Source organism: Pelobates fuscus, chromosome 2, assembly GCF_036172605.1.
Source record: "Pelobates fuscus isolate aPelFus1 chromosome 2, aPelFus1.pri, whole genome shotgun sequence".
NCBI classification, from domain to species: domain Eukaryota; kingdom Metazoa; phylum Chordata; class Amphibia; order Anura; family Pelobatidae; genus Pelobates; species Pelobates fuscus.
In genome coordinates, this window is record NC_086318.1 from 142546480 (window position 1) to 142572614 (window position 26135).

The 26135-nt window shown below is 42.9% G+C and overlaps 1 protein-coding gene across 6 annotated transcripts in view; it reads left to right on the forward strand.

Annotated features, from left to right (window-relative positions):
• FGF12 (fibroblast growth factor 12) overlaps positions 1–26135 on the forward strand; it is a 527041-nt gene that overhangs the window by 355768 nt on the left and 145138 nt on the right. For all 6 annotated transcript variants that reach the window (XM_063442786.1, XM_063442787.1, XM_063442785.1 and 3 more), the window contains one exon: positions 22746–22856. In XM_063442786.1, coding sequence (XP_063298856.1) covers positions 22746–22856 — 111 coding nt within the window. The remainder of the gene's footprint in view (positions 1–22745; positions 22857–26135) is intronic.

The following is a 26135-nucleotide window of genomic DNA, read 5'->3' on the forward strand; positions in this document are numbered from 1 at the left end:
GTTTGTTTTTTTAAATTAACTTGGTTTCATCCCAACTTTTTACAGACATCTCTGGAAAGTGTGTTTGGATGTTACCGAATTGATTGAGTATACTGTTTAAACACATTGCTGAGCTACATTAAATATATGATTGCTTACTCTCAAAGGCATCTTCTATATACTATCAATTTACGATGGTATCAGATGGGTAGTGGACTGGCACAGCTACATAGTTGTTACTTTGTATTCTATTTTGTGTCTGTTAAGTTGTTTTTAACCTACACCTGGAGGCACGTCTCCAGTGTCTATTGCAGTCATGTTTCTCTAGGTCAGGGTTCCCTTTCCCTGCCATGAAAGAGGAACTCCTGTCATACTCCGCTGTAATAGATTACAAGACCTGGCAATTAGGGATCTTTTCCACTTATGTTTCAATGTACTGGCATTGGATTGGTTAAAATGCTAATTTGGTCCATATAAATAATAATTCATTAAAAAAATGATTAAACTAGATTATATTTTGAAAAAAAATAATAATATTTTTTTGTTTTTGTTTAGTGTAGAATGCTGGCATATCTTCCAGGGAGATTATGATGCTGATAACAATACTTTTTTTTTTTTTTTTAATATTAATGATTTAATGGATGTGAGTAGAAAGGTTATTTGATTTTTATTATTTTCATTTTCCTATACTAGGCCCCTTAAATCTGATATACAACCTGCTTGTCAGTTGTATTTACTTATATTTATCATCTTTTCTTCTTTGTGGCGGATCTCAATATTCCTATTCTGTTCTCTCTGTCCATGATGTATATGGTTTACCCTAAACTTGGAGAATTGTTTTTGGCAGAATTGTGCATTAGCAAATTTGAGCCGGTCAGCAATTTTGGCGAAATACCAAAAATCCGAGAAACGCCAAGTGACCAGTTCCTTCAAGATTCTTGGTTAACTATTAGCACTCAGCAGGCAAATAGTTAAAAACTGTCTGTAGGGATCGCTGTTTCCCCCACATTAGTAGAAGGGAGGTTTTATACTTCCCCTATGCTCCATTCTCCATGCTGCCTCCATTCTATTTATATTTTAAGCTCCATGGATGTGGCTGTGGGAGAATTAAGTCCACCCCTGTTATCAACAGGCACGGTAAGGGACATTATTCATCCCATATTATTATTATTCAATTAGTGCCCCACTGTTGGGTTACAGGGAGTCATCATGTTCCCCCTTTGTAAACTATTATTATTATTACTATATAAATAACATAATAATTATTATAATAGTAGCCCCACTGTGAGGGCACTTTGTGGGTGTACAGTACTAATGATTGGACAACAATAGCTTCACAGTTGCTATTATTTTATTACAGCGAGCATTGTGAATGGGTGCATGGAGAGGTAACTCTTCAGAAAAAGCAAAAACAAGGGTTAATGAGGGACCTAAAAGGATTGCTATGTTAAAAGATCACTATAGTGCCCTAAGGGTACCCTCCCTTGGCGCTGAAGGGGTTAAACCCCTTCAGCAGCTTACCTTAATCCAGTGTAGGGCTCCCTCGGCGCTGGTGATCTCTCCTCCCCCGCCGACGTCAGCTCCCGAGTAGAGCGGAATGTGCATGTGCGGCAAGAGCCGTGTGCGCATTCAAACAGTCCATAGGAAAGCATTTCTCAATGCTTTTCTATGGACATTCTGCATGTTGAATGCAAATTTCACATCCAGCGTCGCAGATGAATTAACCCTGCTATGTAAACAGTTTCTCTGAAACTGCTATGTTTACATGTGAAGGGTTAAACCTGAGGGACCTGGCACCCATACCACTTCATTGAGCTGAAGTGGTCTGGGTGACTATAGTGTCCCTTTAACTATGCTGATATATACAATGATTGAATAACACACTTGTGGTACTATTTATTAAGAGGAATTAGAAGGTTTAGAACTTGTTTGTTCTTTAGATCAAACCAAAATCTATTATTACATCTATGTATTAATGATCTCTTGAAATTATATCTGTCACCTGCTATTTAGAGATTGCAATTTTGTTATCTAAATATATAGTAAAATATGTTTGAAAGTAGCAGCAATGTTGCAAACAGAGATAACTTGATTACTATTTTATCAAATCATAACAGCACTCTGATTGCCTCAAGGTTTACAGATTACATTGCTTGCAGAGCACTGAGCAGTAAGAAATCTCAGATATATAAATAATATAGTTTGATTCTTACATGTATACAGGGATTTATTCTAAAAGGCTTGTTTTTACATGACTAAAACTAATTAGAATTTTGCTCATTCGGTGTTCTGTAAAGCCAGCATTGTCAATATGATGGTCTGGCAATTTCCCCCTAGGTTAAGCTCTTGAGCTAATTCTTCACAGAAATCATGGAAATTCAGCTTTGTGATATTTGTGTGAACTACTTTTGTGAGCAAAGCCCCTGATTTTTAATTCTGCTGAAATTCTTTAAAATGTGAACTTTTTGCACACTATATTCAATTAGTTTTTTAGCTCCCTGTTAAGTGAATAAACCACTTTGTATCATTATGAGGACCATCTTAAAGCAGCATTGTCTACCCCACCTCCCCCTGAAAAATTTGTATTTCATAAAGATAGAATCTTAATGAAAAACTGTACTTATTTAGACTCTGTTGGAGTTTTATTGAAGAGCGAGACAAGTGGTCTGCCCCTGAGGAGCATTGCCAGTGACTTGTATCACTCGCAAAGTCTATAATGGGACTTCCCACTTGTCACGGCAAGTGTGCATAATTCTTTATTGCACTATGGAATATTATCCTTTTAATATAATATGTGTAGTGCCTGTCTAGTAGAGATAGAATATTGTCAATGTCAAAATGGGTTAATTTGACTGTATGAAAGGTCAGATGACAGAAGGGGTAATGTAAATTGCATAGGAATGTGTAAAGGGTTTTACCATATGGATGGATCCTGTGAATTAATTAAATGCTCTGCAAGGTGTGAGATTATACGCTTGATAATTAAGCCTAATTTTTTGTTATATTTGGAATGTGACAAGCAACATCTTCTAAACAAGCCCAAACATGAGTGGCATACCTTAATAGAGGAAGGGATTGTGATGTTCGCCATTGTGGGTCACAAGAAAGGCATGTGACCTATCTATGGAATGGAAAAATAATAAAAAATATGTAGATGCAATTATTATTTCTGTGGCAGGTACATAAGAGAAAATCGAACCAAATGTTTCCATTTGGATTGATGTGAGTCTGGACACAAGGGGGTGGTCACTTAGTATCTCTATAGATACGCCTTGACTCCACTTCTGGGAGGATTGGAAATCCACAGGGTATATCTCTAATGATCCTGAAGGGTGCATAGTACTTACTTGAGGGGCAGCATGAGTGAGCCACCATCTTTCCTTCCAGAGACCACCTGGGGCAGAAGTATTTACTTTGAAGAGCTGAGTAAGTGATTAGGACTTTCTGTTATTTTATCCCTTTTGTTTTTATCTGTTGTTGGTGTAAAGAATTTTGATTGTCATCTATATTTTTGCATGCACTGTGACTATTTTTTGCTCATATTAAATATTCCTTTATTAAGTTCTGCCTTTGTCTGGTAAAGAATCGCGTTACCTGAAGAGACTAATGAGTATTATTGCAATTCCTTGAATATTGTATTTGGTGGGTTTTATTATTGACTTATCTGGGTGACCAAGGCACCCCCATTTATAAATTGTCTTGGTGGTGGCAGCATTAAAAAAATATTTGTTATTATGGTTAAGTGTGGGTGGTGTTAAGTGAAATTTTATAATTATTCCGGTATAGCGCAGACAAATAGTGAACTTTAACCCTTTCACCACCACAACTACGTCACGCACACTCTTGAAGTAGGGTACATTCGTGACACCACTGATGGGTTTAAGACAGCCTGCTGCTAGCCATCCTATAGAAACTTGCAGAGAATACTGATGGGCTATAATGGTTATGATGCTTGTATTGCTCCTTTAACTATCTTGGACATATCAGATTAGCTGCATTCCACAGTATGAGTAAGTTGGTCTCCCACTCAGTTTTGTTTTTTATTCATACTATGGAAAATACAGTAATACTAGTCAATTTATGCTTTAACCTTAGTTTCCCATTAATTTACAGCTTAAATGCACTTATTCTGTCACTGCTCTTTCAAAGCCAAATTATCTTTTTCCTCTAAAGAGACAGCGAGAGTTCCAGTAAATTAGAAGCAGTTTATGACCTGATTTAAATGTTAGTTTTTTTTTCTGTGAAAGGCAATGAGAGTTTAAGCAGAGTCATAAAATCTAGCACCTCGTGATAGTTCAAAGAGCTACTGAGAAACCAAATGACGTTGTGTGTAAATTGTAGATCCGAATGTTAATTGCCTTTAACAGTTTAAACACATCTTCAGCGTGCTATGTATGTAGAGGTGCTTGAGCTGAGACAGCTTTTTCTTTCCAAATTAATGCCAGATTTCACGCTGGAGGGTTGTAATCCTGCCACTGACTTAAATTTTCTCTGAGATCAAACAAATACCATTGTATATCTCTGAGTTATGTTGTAAATATTAAGCTGAAATGGAGGTGCATTCTCTCGAGGACTGGAGTTATAACATGAGGTTTCCTAGTATCCAAGATAAACAATCTTATTAAAGAGTAGTTCTTCATTTCTTTTACGGATTGCCTGTGATTCAGAAAAGGATTTTTAGAGACACAACCTCAGGGAGTCTGTGTGCTTCATAATCATTTAGAGGGAAACTGGCCTATATATTTTATATCACCATTTGTTTTGCTGGACCTGTGTTTTCCACTCTACCGATCTAAGTACCAGGCTGCTCAAGGTCATGCTTTAGCTGACCTTGATCCGATTGGGAACCTCTGAAAGGGCTGTGCACGCCGAATGAAATAACCATTCACACGGCCCGAATCCCAGCATTGAGAAATCTGCCCGCATTCGGAGTGTAATCTTAAAGACACATGGGGACATAATGTAATTTCTGTCTCGGATTGGTCCATGTCATTCCGATGTCCATGATCATGCATGTTCACAGGGATGATGTGGACCAATCCAAACAGTATTTAAACTCCTCTGACCCCATTTCTGTGCCCTATCTTGGTTTCTGTTCTCAGTACCCTTTAATGCATTCCATGTAACCTGAGGTTCTCTGTAACCCTTTTCTGACTTGTTTACATGTTCTGTTGTAATACTGTTTATCGAACTACTGCTATTTCTTGTTTTCACTGTCTCTCTGTTATTCTGCCCTAGACTTCTATTTGACTGAGTTTCTTCTCTGTATTTGACTACATTAAACCTGGCCACTCTAAAGACGGGTAATTTGCCTATTTCAGTACAGTCTGTTACTCTTAACGTAGACCCTGTGTGTTGGGGTTATTCCTTGTGACATCATGTCAGACATGCTTTCTTTTTTGGTGTTGTGCGAGCCTCAATTGCTACTCAGAAAGATTTTGTCCAGTCACTTTAGTGTTCGCTCCTCATAACTCTGCTGGGCACTCCAGGGATGCTTGTGCCCATGAGGTAAGGATGCTGCCGCCGTCTTTGGAGATCCTGTTTTCATGTGAGCTGAGGAAGTTTTTGCTGAAATCAGCAGAGGTAAGTAGCTGGCCCAGTGGGGACCAAGATAACCCCCGCCTGTCTTAAGGGGGGGGGGGGGGGGGGAGATGTGTGTCTGCTGATTAGTACCGTGAGAACCCAGGCAGCTCAAGGTGCGTGAGCGGCCATCTCTCCATTTATCCCCTTCATTGGTCAGCCTTTTGCCTTGTAACTATGGCCCCTGGGAGTAATTGCCATTTAAAAGCCTCTATTTATGGCTAGGAGCATCTGTCGGCGGAGGTGTCCGTCACATAGATTATGTTTGTGATTGTTACATAGGCGTGTGCACGGGGTGTGCCGGGTGTGCCCAGGCACACTCTAATCCCTGTGGCCCGTGCTGTGTGTCTCCATGGGCCAGTGAGGGCACACAGGTAGGGAGGGAGACAGGAGAGGACCCGGGGAGTTCTTGCCAGCAGCTTTGCGGGGTTCCTCTCATGAGGTCTGTGCGTTGCCTGCAGGCTAGAGTTCACTCACACTAAGACCACCAGGTATCAAGGATGGCAGCCAGGATCCCCCCTCCCAGGCAAAAGGTAAGAAGGGAGGGGGGCTATTTTATAATATGTCACCCTACCTCCACACACAATCCCTCCAAACAAATTCACACACCCACACACAGCATCCTTACACAAACAGCACCTTTATATACACACACACAGCACACTTACATACACACACATAGCACCCTTACACACACACAGCACCCTCACACACACACACCGCACCCTCACAACCTCACACACAGCACACTACCAGCACCCGCACACAGCACCTGCACACGCACAGCGCCCTCACACACACACACACACACACACACAGCAGTGTATGTATGTATGTATGTATGTATGTATGTTTGTGTGTGTGTGTGTGTGTGTATATATATATATATATATATATATATATTGTAACGGAACGCCTGGCACCCCGACTGGGTACCTCCATTTGACGGATGCTCCTAGTGCTTCCCGAGGGCTCCAAGCACTCCACTAGACACAATAAACCACCGCAGACCCTATGAACCGCCGTAGCTTGGTTGGGGTCTCGCCGTCTTCCACCCACTCTGGACCCAAGACTTCAGTGGGTGAACCTCTCCTTAGTCCAGAGAGCGAAACAGGAAAAGGAACAGCTCTTACAAGAGCTAGTGATTATACTCTGGGGAGTAAAGTGATTATAGCAATCCCCAGAGTGTAGTTCTCCAATCCCCCAAACATGAGCCAAGACTGCATGCAGGGTAGAACAGGTCTGTTTAATGAGCACAAAGGCATTTCTTTTATACAGTTTTCCCCACAAGGTTACCACCCACGTGGACCTTGTGGAGCACAGGAAACAAAGTCACAACAGCCAATCAACACAGTATTGTACAGTTAGACACTCCCAGCTAATTTACACAAACCCTCCCCTCTGCCTGTGATACAATTAACAAAAACAATGGACTAACTCTATTACCACAGACAGAAAATATTTAGTTTTACCCAAAGTCCAGAAACACCCTAAAACAACAACATATCCCCACAAAACATCCCTGGATAGCCCTGATCTGGGTGAACAACATATCCAAAAAATCACCCAGGTCAGAGCAGGGGTTCAAAGGTTTATGGAAGTCACATTTGACCGACCGCAAGTATGGCTTTCATGGCCAAAACAGTTCCACAGATTAGGCTGTGCGTCCGGTCTATCTTCTCCTCTATCCTGGAGATAATTGGCTTAAGTGGCTGTGGTAACTTAATTATCTACAGATACAGGATATATCTCTAAGTCAAAAACTGTTACAAAAACCACATAAAAATACATAACTCTTATAATACAATGTTTAACCTATATTTCTAACATATAGGTTAGATCTGATAGCTTGGATCTGAGCTCTTAATATGTCTGAAAAGTCTTTAGATCTCACGAATACAGTTGGATCGCCATGGGATTAAACAATAGCAAGGGCTGATGGGAGATTAAGGAGGGACAAAGCAGCCATTTTAAACTGGTCTGGCAGTGTCCCTGGGACAACGCCCTGCTGGAGAAACAATAGGACTGAAAAAAGGGGGAGGGGAAGAGGCACATTTTCCCATGGAAGTCACTTTTTAGCCTGTCTTTTTGCAGGGCCCATAGTCCTCGGGCAAGAGGCTGGCAAGCAGGCCTCTCCAAACCCCAGTGACAAAGGTGCTTACTGTCAGTGTAACAGCCACTAGGGTTGTCCTTAACCAAGCAATGCTCTCTTTAAATCTCCGAAATGGCTGTGTTTTAAATTACGGGAGCAAAGCCCCGGGGTGCACTGCACACGGATCACTTATTTGAGATTAAGTGTCCTGGGTGCTTATAATTGTCATTTAAAGTGAATAGAGCAGATAGCTTTTATATACAAAACCTTTACTTATTAAAGTTAGACTGGTCTAGATTTACTAAACAGTACCAACTGTGCAAAACATAATCAAATATTCATGACTACTCATAGCAATAATTCTTCCTTAGTATTATGGGATTGTTATAGTCTGTTATAGTCTGGGCATAATGTGTGTGTTGACTGTTTGTGGTGTGGGGTGTCTGAATGTGCCTGTGGCATTGTGTGCCTGAGCATCTGTGCATGTACATGTCTGTGTCTGACAGCTTATTTGTGCGGGATAGTTGCTTGTGTTGTGTTTTGAAAGGGTGTCTGCTTGTGGCTTTTGTGTGAGTCAGGCTGTGTTTCATGTGTGGGAGAAGGCTGTGTATTACGACGACAATCTTCAGGGGGTCACTGTCATATATTGAGTGACTGTGGTAGGGTGAGGTGGAGTAAGTGTGGCGGGATGAGGGGTGTGCGTGTGGCAGGGTTTGGGCAGTAGGTGTGAAAGGGTGAGAGGGATGAGTGTGACAAGTGAGAGGTGTGAGTGTGACAGTATATGGTGAGTAAGTCTGACATGGTGAGGGGGAGTGAGTGTTAGAGTTAAATGGGTGAATGTGGCAGGATGAGGGGGTGAGAGTGTGTGGCAGGGTGGTGAGTGTGACATCACTGAGGGGTGAGTGTTACATTTTTAGTGCGGCAGGGTGAGAGGGGTAATAAATGTGACAAGGTTGGGGGAGTGTGATAGGATTAGGAGAGGTGATAGTGATTGTGACAGAGTGAGGGGTAGTAGTGTGACAGTGGGGTTTAGTTAATATAGTAGGATAAGTGGAGGTGATAATGTATGGGGGCTAGTGTCAGTATGTTGAGAGACTGTTTTGCACAATCTGTAATGTCTTTTTTAAATATAAGATTTGCCCCCCTTCAGGCAGTCATGGATATCAGCTGCTGCAGGCCCTCACAGAGCGCTGGAACCGTGAGGAACTGCAGATTACCAGGGAGTAGTGATGTGCCAAACCGTTCGCCGGCGAACATAGAACACGCGCGAAGTTCGGTCCGCCCCCTATTCGGCATCATTGAGTAAACTTTGACCCTGTACCTCACAGTCAGCAGACACATTCCAGCCAATCAGCAGCAGACCCTCCCACCTCCATGACGAATAGGGGGCGGACCGAACATCGCGCGTGTTCGCGACCGCGAACACGCTATGTTCGCTGGCGAACGGTTCCTGGCGAACTGTTCAGGACATCACTACCAGGGAGTCATTTTTAAAAGGCCTGGCAAGGATATTGTTTCTTCTCCCTGCTGGCTCAAAAGGAGCCTGATCAGAACCAGAGCTTCCTCAGCTCTATACTGTACTAGGTGATGGGTAGGAAGGCCAAATACTTATTTCATTATTGCAAAATTTTAATATATATTCAGAAATTGTCCAGGACTTCGGCCGAACATTCCTCCATTCTATAGATGAAACGTATATTCTTCACTAGGATCCGGTTACATTAACTGAATTGGATAGGCATGGTTATAGGGTGCTTCTTCAAGCTGTGCATCCATCCTACATAATTTTTTAATGCATGGCGTCACCCTTGCATAGATTTTCATGCTTGTCTTCACTCTTATGTCCTTAGTGACAACAAGCATCATTCTGGCATCAATAGTGACATGGAAGTCTTGTCTTCACATGTTCTACAAAGAGGGAAGTGCTCATGCCATTGTACAGAACACTGGTGAGACCTCACTTGGAGTATTGTGCGCAGTACTGGAGACTGTATCTCCAAAAGGATATTGATAGTTTATAGGGTTCAGAGAAGGGCTACTAAACTGGTTCATGGATTGCAGGAAAAAACTTACAAGGAAAGGTTAAAGGATCTTAACATGTATAGCTTGGAGGAAAGACGAGACAAAGGGGATATGATAGAAACATTTTTTGTTAAATTCTTTATTTTTGGAGGCGGAGCCAAGCCACGAAGCGGAGAGGTCGCATGCAGCTGAAGCTCCTGCGAAAAAAGCGAATATTTGGCGTTTCCAGCCCTTTATATCACCCCCACAATATCAAACGATACGGGGAAAAAAGGGCGAAACTGATATGGGGCGCAAAACAAAGAAAGTGAAGCCTGATCAACCGAGACAGGGCCAAGACATTGGGGCCCTGTGGAGACAAGCTCGGGAGGCAGCAAGGCCCAAAATGGCCGACAACGCGGACACATACTCCGACTATTCTGACGACTTCTACCTAGAAGAAGACATGCCGACTACTGCACGCTTACCTGATCCGGTGACCAAGCCTCTGGACCCGGACAACGCTCCGGTGACCACCTCCGTGCTTAAAACTCTGCTAGCAGGCCTCCAGACCACCTTACAGGCGGATATGGCCGCCCTACGCACCGAGCTACAGGGCATAACTGGGAGGCTGGGAACCCTGGAGGACGCCTCTGCGGCACGAGACGCGCACATCACTGCTATGCAGGCAGAGATCACCGCCTTACAGCGCAAAACCGAAGAACAAGACCGGCGATCCATCGCTGCCGAAGAAGAGCGCAGAGCCACGAATATAAAGGTACGGGGGCTGCCGGAAGATGTACCGGCGGAGGAGCTGCCGCATTATGTCCGCAGACTCCTGACGGAGCTACTCACGCCGAAACAGGCCAAGGCTATCCCCATCGAGTCTGTGTTCAGGGTCCCAAAACCGGCTAAAGCCCCGACCACCGCCACTCGTGACCTTATAGTCCGCTTCACCCACCGCAAAGATAAGGCCGCACTCCAAGCAGCACTCAAAAACAGACCCCAGGTCGACTTCGAAGGCCACTCTCTAACCTTCTTTGCTGACCTCACAGGCGGCACGCTAGCATGGCGGGGGTCGCTGAAACCCTTCACTGCCCTCCTCAGGCAAAAGGACATTAAATATAGATGGCGCCTTGACAGATCGCTCATGGTCCTGAAGGGCGAAGACAAGTTTGTGGTCCACTCGCTCCAGAACGCAAAAGACTTACAGCACGTCCTAGGAATACCCCGAGAGACCATACTTGGACCGACACCCCAGGAGCACCCGACCCAGCCACTCAGCTGGGACCCCGAGCGCACCAAGACATTTGTACCACGAAGACCAAGGCAGGCTCCCTCTGAGGATACCGGAACTTGAGAGGGCTCGAGAGACCCATCCCACACAACCCACATTAACCGGGACTGTATGCCACTCAGCTACGGCAGCGGGGCAATATGACCAGCTGAGAGTCACCCCTGCCTCCCGGAAGAACTTTCTCAAGAACTTTCTCAAGATTTTTTCCCTTTTTTTTCCCTTTCTTTTGATTTGACTGCTCTCTAGATGCCTATATTATTGTTTTTAAGGTTACAACGTATTAAGATGTGTTACAAGCGTGCTATACGCCAAATTATTGAAAGCAACGTTCGCTTCACCAACAGGCTCGCTAGCACTTAGACGACGGCCCATAGGCCTGCTAACCCCCATTTCTGGGAAAAGCCCACGGGCTGCCTGATTAATCTCCTGAATATAGCAGCTTTATATTTGGCCTTTAAATAGCCTATCTCTGAACCTACTCTAGGGAACTGGGGGTAGCTATTAGACATTAGAACCTCACAGGTCCGCTCGCGAGCACCTTAGCATACCAACTAGACCACAAACAGACAGCCCTCCCCCCCTTCCCCTCCTCCCTCCCCCCCTTCCCCTCCTCCCTTCCTCCCTTCCTCCCTATACCTAAAATCTAAGAACATAACTGCCTAGATAAGACTCACCATCTACTGGGTAACACAGCCTCTCCCTCTAAACTGAATGGCACCTATATGGAACACACCACGGCAACACAGTTTACTCTACTCCGACCTATAGCCTTTAAGTATCGCTAGCACTTTCAGCGTGTCGTACAGAGGGGATGTGTTATAATAGCTAGATCAATACCAGTTAAAGTCGTATGTTCTAGCTAAGATAGAAATGTCTGTCTCATTAGTTTAACAGTTTAAAGAATGATCTATGTAACTTCGCATGCGCAAACTAAATTATAGTGCTTGTAACCCGTATGTCTTGACTCTCAAAAATTTAAAAATGTGCACTGTCTTTGATGCCATACTAATGTTTTATGATGTTTATGTATCTGCTTGCACCAGCTGTTGTGGCAGTGCAAACGGTTGTTACCACTATGCACAAAGAAAATAAAGAATTAAAAAAAAAAAAAAAAAAAAAATTCTTTATTTTTGATGTGCCATAAGCAAAGAAGAAAATCTGTTCATGACATACAACAAATTACAATGTGTCACAATATGCAAGAATCATGTCACAGAATCTCGTGTTATACAACTAGGCACTTTTTATATTTATATATATTTTACATGCGTGTGCCTCTAGGCGGTTTTGGGAGCCAGTCGTGCATGTAGGTACGGTTGGTGGGACCTGTAGGTTGTCGCCTAGAGCTAGATGAGGTGGTAGTGATGTGATCATGATAGAAACATTTAAATACATAAAGGGAATCAACACAGTAAAGGAGGAGACTATTTTTAAAAGAAGAAAAACTACCGCAACAAGAGGACATGGTTCTTATCTGCCGTCACCTTCTATGTTTCTACATATAGATCCAAAGAGCTGCATCGTTATTTGATGCTTAGCCAATCCACTTAAAGCAAATGAAACGGGTCTTGCATGCTTTTAGCGTCATTTTTTACACAGATCAATTGCAGTATTACTGGGTCTTTATTTGGCCTTTCTGACTACCACTCAGTGTGTTGTCATTGTTTCTGTATTCCTGAGACTTGGGCATTACTATTTGCCATTCTGTTTATTTACCCCGACTTGTGTCTCATTTATGTAATCCTCTGTTTTTCCAGATCTCGGTTTATTTTTTTAGCTTTTGTCTGCTTGCAGATATTTTGTTATCTCTCTGTTTCTGGTGCTATCCAGGCAATTCTTTAAGGATCATACATACTTCGCATCATACCTTCATCTATAAGTAAAACAGAGTATAGCAGCTTAGATATTTTATGGCAAAGTCTATCTTCCATGAGGGTAAAGCATGGACAAAATGTGGTCTCATCTCAAAGGCATCCTTAATACTTGGCTCATCATAAATAGAAAAAACTATCTCAAAAAGTACCCTTTCGCATTGTCACTACATATGAAAATAGGTGCCTTTCAGTTTACATCCTCCAAAACACAATGGTCACTGATCTTGGACGATGTGATTCAGAAGAGCTGGGTTAAGCTACCTCCTGGCCACACATTAGTAACTATTTATCATGGTAAAGATTAACTTGTAAGAGTTGTCAAATTTTATTTCCAGGTATGATTATTATACACCTTGCCACGTGTCTCTATGCAGAGAGTATTTGTTTGAGATTGCTCCTTTTCTCGTACTTATACATCCTTTTGAACATTGTCTTCTCTTTGCTTGTAGCTCCTGAGTGAAATCAGTTTCTCATTTTTGCCAGGGGGCATACCAATTCTTTCTAAAGAATTATGGAGTTTGCAGGTGACTCCTTCTGATAAAGTCAATAATTGTTTTGAATCCATGAGAATAGCCAAACTCCTCTGGTCTTTTTCTGCAACAACAATGGGTCACCAACGATTGCAAACAAACTATAAATTGAAGCAACTTTCTCCTCTTTACATTTAAAATGAGTATTTGTTCATTCCTTGAATCCTGAGGATCTTGTAAACTTCTATTTTATCTGTTTATGTGTTAGTTTAATTAAATTCTAGTGTATATCAAGAAAGTATATTGCTCACTGTTGGCATTACCTCCTGTGACAGACTCCCCTTTTCCTGTGAGTTTGCCACAAGTTTTTGGAGGGGCCTGTTTGCCAGCCTCCTACCCTGTGACTATGGCCCCTGCAATAGACCTGGCTAAAATACTTTAAAAAGGCTCTGTTCATGTGAAGTATGTACTTTTGTACTATTAGCCCTGATTCCCTGGAACTGTTTTGGGCATAGGACCATGTGCATGGTCGGTCAAAAATAAGACTTCCAGGAAATTCCTGAACCCCTGAACTGATATCAATGGTTTTATTTATTTTTAGGGTACTTTTGGGGTGTTAAAAAAAAAAAAAAAAAGTGTGTTTTTTCTGTGCTTGGAGATAATTGAATTAGAATTAGTACAGTTACTGATCCAATTATCTACCAGGCAGAGGGGAGGAATTGTTTGCTGTGTGTGGGAGCATCCTGCCTTGTAACCTTGTTATTGGTCTATGAAGTTGCAAATCAGTTCCCCACAAGGTCCCTGTGGGCGTACCCCTTGCATGGTGTAGCGGATTGTATTAATCCTGTCATGTATAATTCGTGTAAAAATGCTTTAGTTTAATTGTGTCTCTGTATTGGAAAATGTATGTACTTTCGTATGAGGGTTTGGTAGTTTTCATACGAATGAAACTACCGAACCCTCAGACCACCCCAGTGAGAAGTGTGTGCCTCGTTAAGCGTTAACACTTCTCAAAACCGCAGTCTAATTGATATTTGTTAAGTGCCTGTGTGGCCACTGTTCGGTATACGAACCACGCGCGGAGGCCATCTTACGCACAAAAATCTCAGCGGTGTTTGGTCGTCGAGTGTCTGGAACTCAAATCGGACACTCAAACAACCGAACACCGCTGAGACCTCCAGAGACCTCCAGAGACCTGCCATAACTCCCGAACGGAGGGACTAGACAGCCCCCCGTTCCGTTAAAACAATGTACCGAACAAGGGAATAAAGGCGAAGGTATTATTAGCTGTGGATGGCAAGGATTACTATGCAATTTAACTGCCGAACAGAGACCGACCGCAGGGCCAAAACACATGGAGCCTTTTCCGGATACCACCTCGTGTGCGGTCGGTCAAACTTCACCCTCCACCTAATTCCTGAACCCCTGGTCCGATCTGGGTGAATTTTGGATATGTTAGTCACCCAGATCAGGGCTACCTGGGGGTACCCTAAGTATTAGGCTATCTGCTTGTTTTAGGGTACATCCAGGTTTTAGGGAAAAGTACAGTACAATTAATGGGATTATGTGTCACACTGAGGGGAGGAGATGTGTGGGAGTTAACTATTACTGTATTGGCTACTGTCTTAATTATTGCAAATCCCTCCCTTGCATGGGAGAATGTCTTAAAAGGAGGCTCTGGGACTAAACGTCAGTTCTGCTCCTGATGCTGTGTGTCGTCCAGTCATTGGGATTGATGTTGTGATATTGTTGGATTATTTTGCCTGCTGGAATTACTACTTTATGGATTTATAATACTTGTTCCTGCGCCTCACTGGGATCTTAAGTGGAGAATAGCTGTGGAATATCAGCTCTCCGCTACACATGGGGATTGTCATATAAGGCTGTGACGAAACCAACCTCGCCACTGGGCATTGGAGAAGCCTGTTTGCCCGCCTCCTACCTGCTGACTATGGCCCCTTGAAAATTGGTACGTTTAGAGAACTATATTTGGGCATATTGTATTTTATTGTGCGACTGCTGGCCCTTTAAGCACAGTGAATGGTATTTTATTGTACTGCTGCTGGCCCTTTAAGAACTGTCTGGGGACATATTGAGACTTTGGGTAACAATACCCTTTAAGACTATGTCCCCAGACCTGTAAAATAACTTGTTCCTGGCTTTCCCCCACTTGGTTCAGTAAATAGGGCTTACTGAACCAAGTACCACACAGGCGGACCACCCAGAAGTTAAAGTGTGCAGGCAATTTACCTCCCAGGCTGTGAGGTTACTGCAGGTTAATTGCCGAGCGCTGGGTGGCCGCCATTCGGCAGCCGAACACGTGGCGGCGGCCATTTTAGTCATTCGAATGCGGTCAGCGGTGTATGCTAAAGATTCTGTGGAACTAAAATCGGCTACACATTTGGCCGAACACCGCTGACCCTTACCTTCTTCCATACTGAACTTGCAGCTCCAGAGACTAAGTCCCGTTCGAAATGGGACTTAGTCGTTTTTTCGCATGAAATTGACCGGCCGCACAGCCCAAATCTATGGAACTGTTTTGGGCAGGAAAATGTGCTTGCGGTCGGTCATAAAGGGACCTCCAGCTAACTTTTGATCCGCTGGAGGGATTTGGCTGAATTTTGGAAGGGTGTATGTTTAAAGTGTGCTGATTCTAAATATATGGTTTTTGGGAAGATTGGATGTACGGTTTTAAAGTTATAGCACATGTATAAAAACTGTATTTTCCCTGGCTGTAATAATTATGTTAACTGGTTATCTGAGGGGAGGGAACTTGTGGGTTGTAACCGTTATGCTATTGGCTGTTTTACCCCGCCCCTGTGGGCGGTCTTTTATGTGTAAGATGGAAATAAAAGCAGACTGGGTGTGCTAGCACCTCAGATCATCTTGTACCTTCATGAAGTTTCGGCTCATGTTTGGGGGATTGGAGAACTACACTCTGGGGATTGCTATAATCACTATACTCCCCAGGGTATTATCGCTGAGCTCTGCTAAGAGCTTGTTCCTGTTCCTGCTCTCTGGAATTCGGAGAGGTCCACCTACTGGAAGCTGGACCCTGGTCTTGGGTCCAGAGTGGGTGGAGTCGGCGAGACCCCAACCAAGCTGCGGCGGTTCGTGGGGTCTGCAGTGGTTATGGTGTCAGGCAGAGTGCTTGGAGACCTCGGAAAGCACTAGGAGCATCCGTCAGCGGAGGGTACCCGGTCGGGGTGCCAGCGGTTCCGTTACAAAGGCCAAGTGTGGCTCCCATTGAAGAGAGTTTTGTTTACCCCTTCATGAAATCTTGGATCATGTTTGGGGGAACTGGAGAACTACATACACTCTGGATATTGCTATATCATAATACTCCCCGGAGTATAATCACTAGCTCTTATAAAAGCGGTTCCTGCTACGCTCTCTGGACTAGGAGAGGCTTCCACTGGAAGCTGGATCCTGATCTTGGCTCCAGGTTGGATGGAGGACGGCAATACCCCAACCAAGCTACAGCGGTTCGTGGAGTCTTCGGTGGTTATGGTGTTCCAGTACAGTGCTTATGGTGCTCACAAGTACTAGGAAGCAGCGATTAACGAAGGTCCGTCACACCTCATTGCTCCTGTATATGTTCACAAATGCTCAGTGAAGACATATAACCTCCATTTCATCCCTCTTTCCTCATTTTAACCAACACTTAATGTTTCAAATTATTTTTCCTCTTCCTTTGTTTCCCATTAAAGCTTGACTCAGTCCAATATAGAAAATCAGTTGCTTGAACTTGGAAATGTCAATTAAGTCCATGTTAACATATTTAAATAGCAAGACTATAATATTAATGGTTTAGTAAATTCAAGATGGAAAAAAAATGTATTTAAAAACATGTTTTTCCACTGCATGGGTTCTGTGTGCTATGTGTAGGGAAATCCTATATAGATAGCTATATCCTGTGCTCATTGGCTTCAATGAGGTCCACAGGGTACAGAATATGGGACCTCATAGGCCCTATTGCTATAGGCCTTTTTCAGCCTGACAGAATGTGTTTAATAATGTTGAACACACATACCACATGGGATTCTGCAAGGCAGAGAGAACATCTGTCTTTGGATTCAAGTGATAAAAGGAGGTTTGCCCAGAAGCATTTCATAAATACAACTGTGCCACAGTTACAGATTTTCACTGTTGCAGTGCCAGATTGTCAGATGAAACAGATTGCCAGCTAATGAAGCCAGTGTAATACATTTAGAAAAATGCAGGAACGCAAAATTCAAAGATAAGCTGCAAGTTATTCCATCTAATTGACTGGTTATGAGGTTTTTGCACCCAAGATCGAATGCTTATAAAATACTGCAAAAGGAAGATATTTTAACCAACGCACACCTTTCCCCCATTATCAAATCATAATAGTAATTTTTTTAGAATGAGAAAATCTCTGGACAACTGCCTAAAACTCAAGCAAACTCCTTTGAGTAATAGGTGAGAATATTAACTTGAATCTATCATATTACAACTGGTCTGTATTTCATAACTAATACATTATGTTCCCACTATAGTGACTGTCATAGTTGCCAAACATTTTGATACATGCTTCTTTATTATTAACAGTAGTTCCATTATTTGGTATAGATGCATTAAGACATTCAAACCCTCTGGCAAAGTGTAGGTGTATAATATATAACCGGGTTTAACACAAAGGTAATGAGTCGGTTTATTAGATGCTTGGTAACATGCTGTATGCCACTTGATAGGTAATACATTTGTACATGGTTAATGGGACACTACAAACATCATAGGAAACTATGCTTTTTGCACAGCTTACGGAAAAAGGAGAATCTTTGCCCTTGTCTCACTGCTAACAACAAAATTTGCAGAAGCCCTTTTTTCCTCTGACATCAATGGAGAAAATTATACAATATGACTGCTGTTAGCGTATTGAGTATTTATTTTCATCCTGTGCAATGAATGAAACTACATATCCAATAAACCGTTGCTAGACACTCCATTATTTCCCATACATTCCCCATACATTTTGTTATAAAAGCTACAGCCACACATTTTATTACTGTTATAAGTAAGCAACGTGGATTAAATGACTAGTCAACTGTTGGAGTGAGCAATCAACATACATTTGCCAAATTGCAAGAGCTCTGCATTCGGTTCTCTGCAATAATGAAATTGCAGGTAGTGACTCTCCAAAGATGTTTTGAACTTGGCTGGTCAGTTAAAGGACCACTGTAGTGCCAGGAAAACAAACTCGTTTTCCTGGCACTATAGGGTCATTAGGTCCCCTCCACCCTCAGGGCTGCCCTCCCGCTGGGCTGAAGGGGTTAAAACCCCTTAAGCCACTTTCTCCAGCGCTGGGCTCCCTCTGTGCTGGGGAACTCTCCACCCCCGCTGATGTCAGATCAGAATGTGCATGTGTGGCAAGAGCCACGCACGCATTCAAATTGCCCATGGGAAATCATTACTCAGTGCTTTCCTATGGACGTCCAGCATCTTCTCACTGTGATTTTCACAGTGAGAATCGCGGAAGCACCTCTAGCGGCTGTCAGTGAGACAGCCACTAGAGGCTGGATTAACCCTCAGTGAAACATAGCAGTTTCTATGAAACTACTATGGTTTCAGCTGCAGGGTTAAAACTAGAGGGACCTGGCACCCAGACCACTTCATTGAGCTGAAGTGGTGTGGGTGCCTATAGTGGGCCTTTAATACCACAGTCATGACAATATAAGAGACAGAAAACAACAACAACAAATTATACTCAAACTGCTGGAGAACCAATCCAGAGGTATGAGTATTAACTGGAAATCTAAATAAATATAGATAATATAACAGAAAGTAAAGAATAATAGATGGAACAATATTTTCCATGGTGTATTAAATTTGATGACAAGTGAACCAGCTATTTTAGATTCTTGTTTCTATTTTTGATTTTAGCCGCTTGGTATAATTAAATTTGTTTTCCCATGGGAAAGTTCTTTACCCGGGTACTTTATGACCGCTCTTGAAATGCTTAGGGTTACAGGGAACGATAGGGTTAACTGCCAAGTTTACCGGCAGTTGAGCACATCAGCACTACGAGCTCTTGTTTGATTGGACCTTTTAAAAGGTCTATTTGCATAATAAATTATCAACACTTTGGCGCCGAAATAAGAGACATTCTACTCACGGATTGGTTCATATTTTATGCATAAGCAGGAGACACGTGTATATAACAGAGACCCCGAGGTCAGTACATTTTCATCGCCTGACGAAGGTGCACGCTGGTGGCACCGAAACGTTTTTTTCTTTCTTTATTACCCTTCACAGGGCACTCTGTCACTATGTGCAGGCAACCAACATTGTAAATATGGTTCTGCACACTAGCATGTGGTTATTTTAGTCTGTCCTTTCTTTCTTTCCTCCGTTTTGGTCTTTACCCAGCTTAGGAGTAGGGTACATAGTGTATTTTAAATTCATAGTAAGGGTGTTGCTAACAGTCACTAAAGGCTTACAAGACCTTTTGACAGCGTTGTAATTATTGGCGAACTGGATAGGTTGTATCTATTGGGTAACATATATTAAGAACACTATCCAGTATATAGCTACACTGTGTGGTTTTTTGATTTAAAGCTCCACACAGTATCCTATTAGACGACTCACCCCTATGGGTAATTCTGTATCCCCATACTAATTAGCAGGGCCGTCTATAATATGAATAGGACCCTGGGCAAAGCATTTTCTTGGGCCCCCTAGGCCCTGCCCCTCCCCCCCCTAATTACGCCCAACCCCCAATCACACTGACAGACCTTCTGACACATACACACACACAGACAGATATATTAAAACATTCGCAGATACATACTGACACACATACACTGACACACAAATATATACTTATATACATTCAGACATACTGACATACACATACACTGACAGATATACTGAAACACACACAGACAGATGTATTGACACACACAGACATTCTGACACACACACACAGACATTCTGACACACACACAGGGATACTGACACACACAGGCATACTAACATACACACCGACAGGCATGCTGACACACACACACACACTGACATACACACACAAACATACTGACACACACACTGACATACTGACATACACACACACAAACATACTGACATACACACACACAAACATACTGACATACACACACACAAACATACTGACATACACACACACAAACATACTGACATACACACACACATACATACTGACACACAAACATACTGACACACACACATACACTGACATACACACACAGACATACTGACATACACACACAGACATACTGACATACACACAAAGACATACTGACATACACACAAAGACATACTGACACACACACAGACACTGACATACACACACAGACATACTGACATACACACACAGACATACTGACACACACACAGACATACTGACACACACACAGACATACTGAGATACACACACAGACATACTGACATACACACACAGACACTGACATACACACACAGACATACTGACATACACAGACATAATGACACACACAAACATACTGACACACACAGACATACTACTGACACACACACATTTAGCCACCCTCCAGGTTCTTACCTTTTCTTGGAGGGTGGTTTCCCTGGGGTCCAGTGGCAGGCTGAGGCAGATGGGAGTTCTCCTCTGGAACTCCCCTCCTCCTGCCTTTCTCCTCCCGCGCGGCTATTATCTCCGGTGGGAGGAAGTGACGCGCGGCACTCACTTCCTCCCAGACGGTACAGGAAGGGGCCCGGTCGCGCTGTTTAAGCGTCACATCGCCCGACCGGGCCCCTGCTCACACATGCTTACCGGGTGGCCCTTAGTGCATGGGCCACCCAGGGGGGATCCTTAGTTGGCGGGCTGGTGCGGCTCTGTGCAGCCGCACCGCCGGGTACATGGGGGCTGCTCAAATCGCGGGGCCCACGGGGCAGCTGCTCTGGGGCCCCCCAGGAACAACTGGGCCCGGGGCAGCTGCCCCGTTTGCCCCGCGCTAAAGACGGCCCTGCTAATTAGGCAGCATTATTTCTTCAAAACGTTTTTTTCTCAGGCTGCCTTTCTTTCTGTGGATTTACAGATTCTGCGGGTTTTAGACCAGGCTTGAGGTCTGTGATGTGTGAATATATACGTTTCATTACTTATTTTCAGACATTGACCGAGTATATATTATTAAAGTCAGGAGTCTGAGCCAGTACAGACAATCATAGAGACACAAGCTGTGGAGGTACAGCCATTAGGCTGTAGAGACCTGTCACTTGTTTCTGACCTTTAACTGGGGAGTACGGTTATACATTTATATTGTTCCATCTATTATTCTTTACTTTATGGTATATTACCTATATTTATTAAAGGACCACTCTAGGCACCCAGACCACTTCAGCTTAATGAAGTGGTCTGGGTGCCAGGTCCAGCTAGGGTTGACCCATTTTGTTTATAAACATAGCAGTTTCAGAGAAACTGCTATGTTTATTAATGGGTTAAGCCTTCCCCCAAATCCTCTAGTGGCTGTCTCATTGACAGCTGCTAGAGGCGCTTGCATGATTCTCACTGTGAAAATCACAGTGAGAGCACGCAAGCGTCCATAGGAAAGCATTGTAAATGCTTTCCTATGCGACCGGCTGAATGCGCGCGCAGCCAGCCGACGGGGCGGAACGGAGGAGGATCGGAGGCAGAGATCTCCCCGCCCAGCGCTGGAAAAAGGTAAGTTTGACCCCTTTTCCCCTTTCCAGAGCCGGGTGGGGGCACCCTCAGGGCACTATAGTGCCAGGAAAACGAGTATGTTTTCCTGGCACTATAGTGGTCCTTTAAGATTTCCAGTTAATACTCATACCCCTGGATTGGTTCTCCAGCAGTTTGAGTATATTTTGTTGTTTTAGCAATAGGGGTTAAGCACCATGACACTTCTGGAGTGTCAATTAAGGTGTACTTTCTAGGTAGTGTGTGGATTAGTCCTTTGTTTGACAACCACTACTCGTAGATTTATTTTTTCTTTGGAGAAAACAATAACACACAAATACAAAATAAATTAAAAATAAAGCATAAAGTTGGACAGGAAATTGCAAATTATGTTCTGACCCCCTAGAAGCCTAATTATGCCCATGTCCTTTTCACAATACTATCATATTACCAATTTCCACAAACTTGCACATGTGCAGCAGTTATGTGCCCCCCACCTAAAGTGATAGAGGTATAGGAACAATTACATCTGCTCCTGCTAGAGATGGGGTATAATGTACTGTTTATCTATTTGCAGTAATTTGGTTTACAGTTTTGTGAGCATACTCGCTCTTAATACAATTGCATCTCTTAGAATCCCAGCTGGAAGGAACCAGAGGCAGGTGATCTAAGCGGCCATAATTAGCTAATTCGCTTTCTATCCTGTTGACTCAGCATTTTCTCCCATGTACAATCACTGAGCACAGTTCTAAGTGTTGCATTTATTGTATTTATTTTACAGAACCCCAGCTGAAAGGAATTGTGACAAGGTTATTCAGCCAGCAGGGATACTTCCTGCAGATGCACCCAGATGGCACTATTGATGGGACCAAGGACGAAAACAGTGACTACAGTAAGGAAAATCACCCCTTTAACTCCACCTTTAAATCAATCTGATGTTGATTTCCCTATCAGAACCTTAATGTACAAAAACAGTAGAAAATAAGAGCTAAACATATGTTCACCATTTTTTATTTATTTTTTAAACACAGGGTTCTATATATGCTAGTATGGTGGTTTTGAACAGGTTAATTGTAATTTGGCTGTGCCAAAATAATTTACAGTGCTCAACATGGCCAAATTATCCAATACCCCATATCCACATCCACGTATTGCATGGTATGACAATACCATATGTACTCACACCATATAAAAAAATGTATTCATTATGTACTCTGTAGAGCTGTTAGGCTTGAGGTGCTGTGGAGCACTTTTTTGGTCAAGCCATAAAAAATAGTTCAAAATTAGAGGGATTGCACCTGTAGCCTTCTAGAACCATAGCTACTATAAAATGCTGTAGTGATTATGGTGTTTTGAGTATCCCTTTAATTTTTGAAAATCCATCTGCTCCTTTTCTGTCTGCCTGTGTGGGCTGAGGGTTTAGCTTAATTGAGTGGGGACCTTGTGGGTATTACTACTGAAGGTAGCACTTGCAATACCAGCGATGGTTTATTAGCTAAAAAATAAATAAAAAAATAATAAAAGCCAGAATTATAATACTAACCTAAAATTGTAATAGTAGATTTTAGAATCACCAAATTTTTGAATGTCTTGTCAGTAGAGGAAATGTTGATTTCATTCTTTGATCCTGTAGACACATACAGTGGGGGGGTGGGGGGGTGGGGGGGGGGGCGAAAGTATTTGATCCCCTGCTGTTTTTGAACGTTTGCCCACTGACAAAGAAATGATAAGTCTATCATTTTAATTTTAACAGTGAGAGACAGAATAAAAAAATAAAAAAGTTATTCATTGATTTGCATGTCAATGAGTGAAATAAATATTTGATCCCCTATCAATCAGCAAGATTTCTGGCTTCCAGGTGTCTTTTATACAGGTAACGAGTTGAGATTAGGAGCACTCTTTTAAAGGGAGTGCTCCTAATCTCAACTCGTCACCTGTATAAAAGACACCTGTCCACAGAAGCAATCAATCCATCAGATTCCAAACTCTCCACTATGGCCAAGACCAAAGAGCTGTGCAAGGATGTCAGGGACAAGATTGCAGACCTACACAAGGCGAGAAGGTGACAACAGTTGGTGTGATTATTTGCAAATGGAAGAAATACAAAATAACTGTCAGTCTCCCTCAGTGTGGTGCTCCATGCAAGATCTCACCTCGTGGAGTTTCATTGATCATGAAAACAGTGAGGAATTAGCCCAGAACTACACAGGAGGATCTTGTTAATGATTTCAAGGCAGCTGGGACCATAGTCATCAAGAAAACAATTGGTAAAACACTACACCGTGAAGGACTGAAATCCTGCAGCGCCCACAAGGTCCCCCTACTCATGAAAGCACATGTACAGGCCCGTCTGAAGTTTGCCAATGAACATCTGAATAATTCCGAGGAGAACTGTGTTAAAGTGTTGCGATCAGATGAGACCATAATCAAGCTCTTTGGCATCAACTCAACTCGCCGCGTTTGGAGAAGGAGGAATGCTGCCTATGACCCCAAGAACACCATCCCCGCCATCAAACATGTAGGTGGAAACATTATGCTTTCGGGTGTTTTTCTGCTAAGGGGACAGGACAACTGCACCACATCAAAGGGACGATGGACGGGGCCATGTACTGTCGAATCTTGGGTGAGAACCTCCTTCCCTCAGCCATTGCATTAAAAATGGATCGTGGATGGGTATTCCAGCATGGCAATGATCCAAAACACACAGCCAAGGCAACAAAGGAGTGTTCCATGAAGAAAAACCTTAAGGTCCTGGAGTGGCTTAGCCAGTCTCCAGACCTTAATGCTGTACAAAATCGGTGGAGGGAGCTGAAGGTTCGAGTTGCCAAACATCAGCCTCGAAACCTTAAAGGGACACTATAGTCACCCAGGCCACTTCAGCTCAATGAAGTGGTCTGGGTGCCAGGTCCCTCTAGGGTTAACCCTGCCTGCTGTAAACATAGCAGTTTCAGAGAAACTGCTATGTTTACATTTGGGGTTAAGCCAGCCTCTAGTGACTGTCTTCCAGACTGCCACTAGAGGCGCATCTGCCACGCTGGAGGCATATTATGCCTCCATCGCGCAGAGCGTCCAAAGGAAAGCATTGGACACTTTGAATGCGCGCGCGGCACTGCCTGACGTCAGTTGGGGGATCTGACGTCGGCGGGGGAGGAGAGGTAAGGGAGCCCGGCGGTGGAAGAAGGTGAGTAACTGACGGGGTTTTAACCCCTTCAGCGCCACGGGAGGGGGACCCTGAGGGTGGGGGCACCCTCAGGGTACTATAGTGTCAGGAAAACCGATTTGTTTTCCTGACACTATAGTGATCATTTAATGACTTAGAGGAGTGGGACAAAATCCCTCCTGAGATGTGTGCAAACCTGGTGGCCAACTACAAGAAACGTCGAAGGGGTCAAATACTTATTTCACTCATTGACATGCAAATTAATTTATAACTTTTTTGATATGCGTTTTTTTTTTTGGTTATTCTGTTTCTCACTGTTAAATGACACCTACCATTAAAATTATAGACTGATCATTTCTTTGTCAGTGGGCAAATGTTCAAAATCAGCAGAGGATCAACTACTTTTTCCCCCTCACTGTATGTTGGTTTGTTTTCTGGTTTGCTATTCCTCTCTTCTTGCAGGGTTATTCACCAACATGAGAATAGTCTGGAATTCAAAGTAAACTTCACATTTAAAGGAACACTATAGTATTAGGAATACAAATGTGTACTCCTAATGGTACAATGCTGTGTTAACAGTTTTGGTGCCCTTGGCATTGTTTTACATTGCGGGGTAAAACTAGAGGGACTAGAGCAGGGTTCCACAACCCAGTCCTCATGTACACCCTACCGATCCAGAATTTAGGGATTACCCTGTTGTGTCTAAAGTGTTTTTTTTTTTTTTTTTGCAACACCTCAAACACAACTGGGTAATCCCTAAATCCTGGATTGTTGGGGGATACTTGAGGACTGGGTTGGGAACTACTGGACTAGAGGATACGTGCATATAATGTGAGACACATAAAATGCACATATCTATTGACTAATGGCATATAAATTAAAAATTAGTGTGTTCTTTTTATTATTTCCTGTCTAAAATATTTTATCACTACAGAGGAAGGAACAGTCCATTATCTAAATACAGCACATCATAAAACAATAGATCAAACACATTTTTGGCTATAAAGAGTT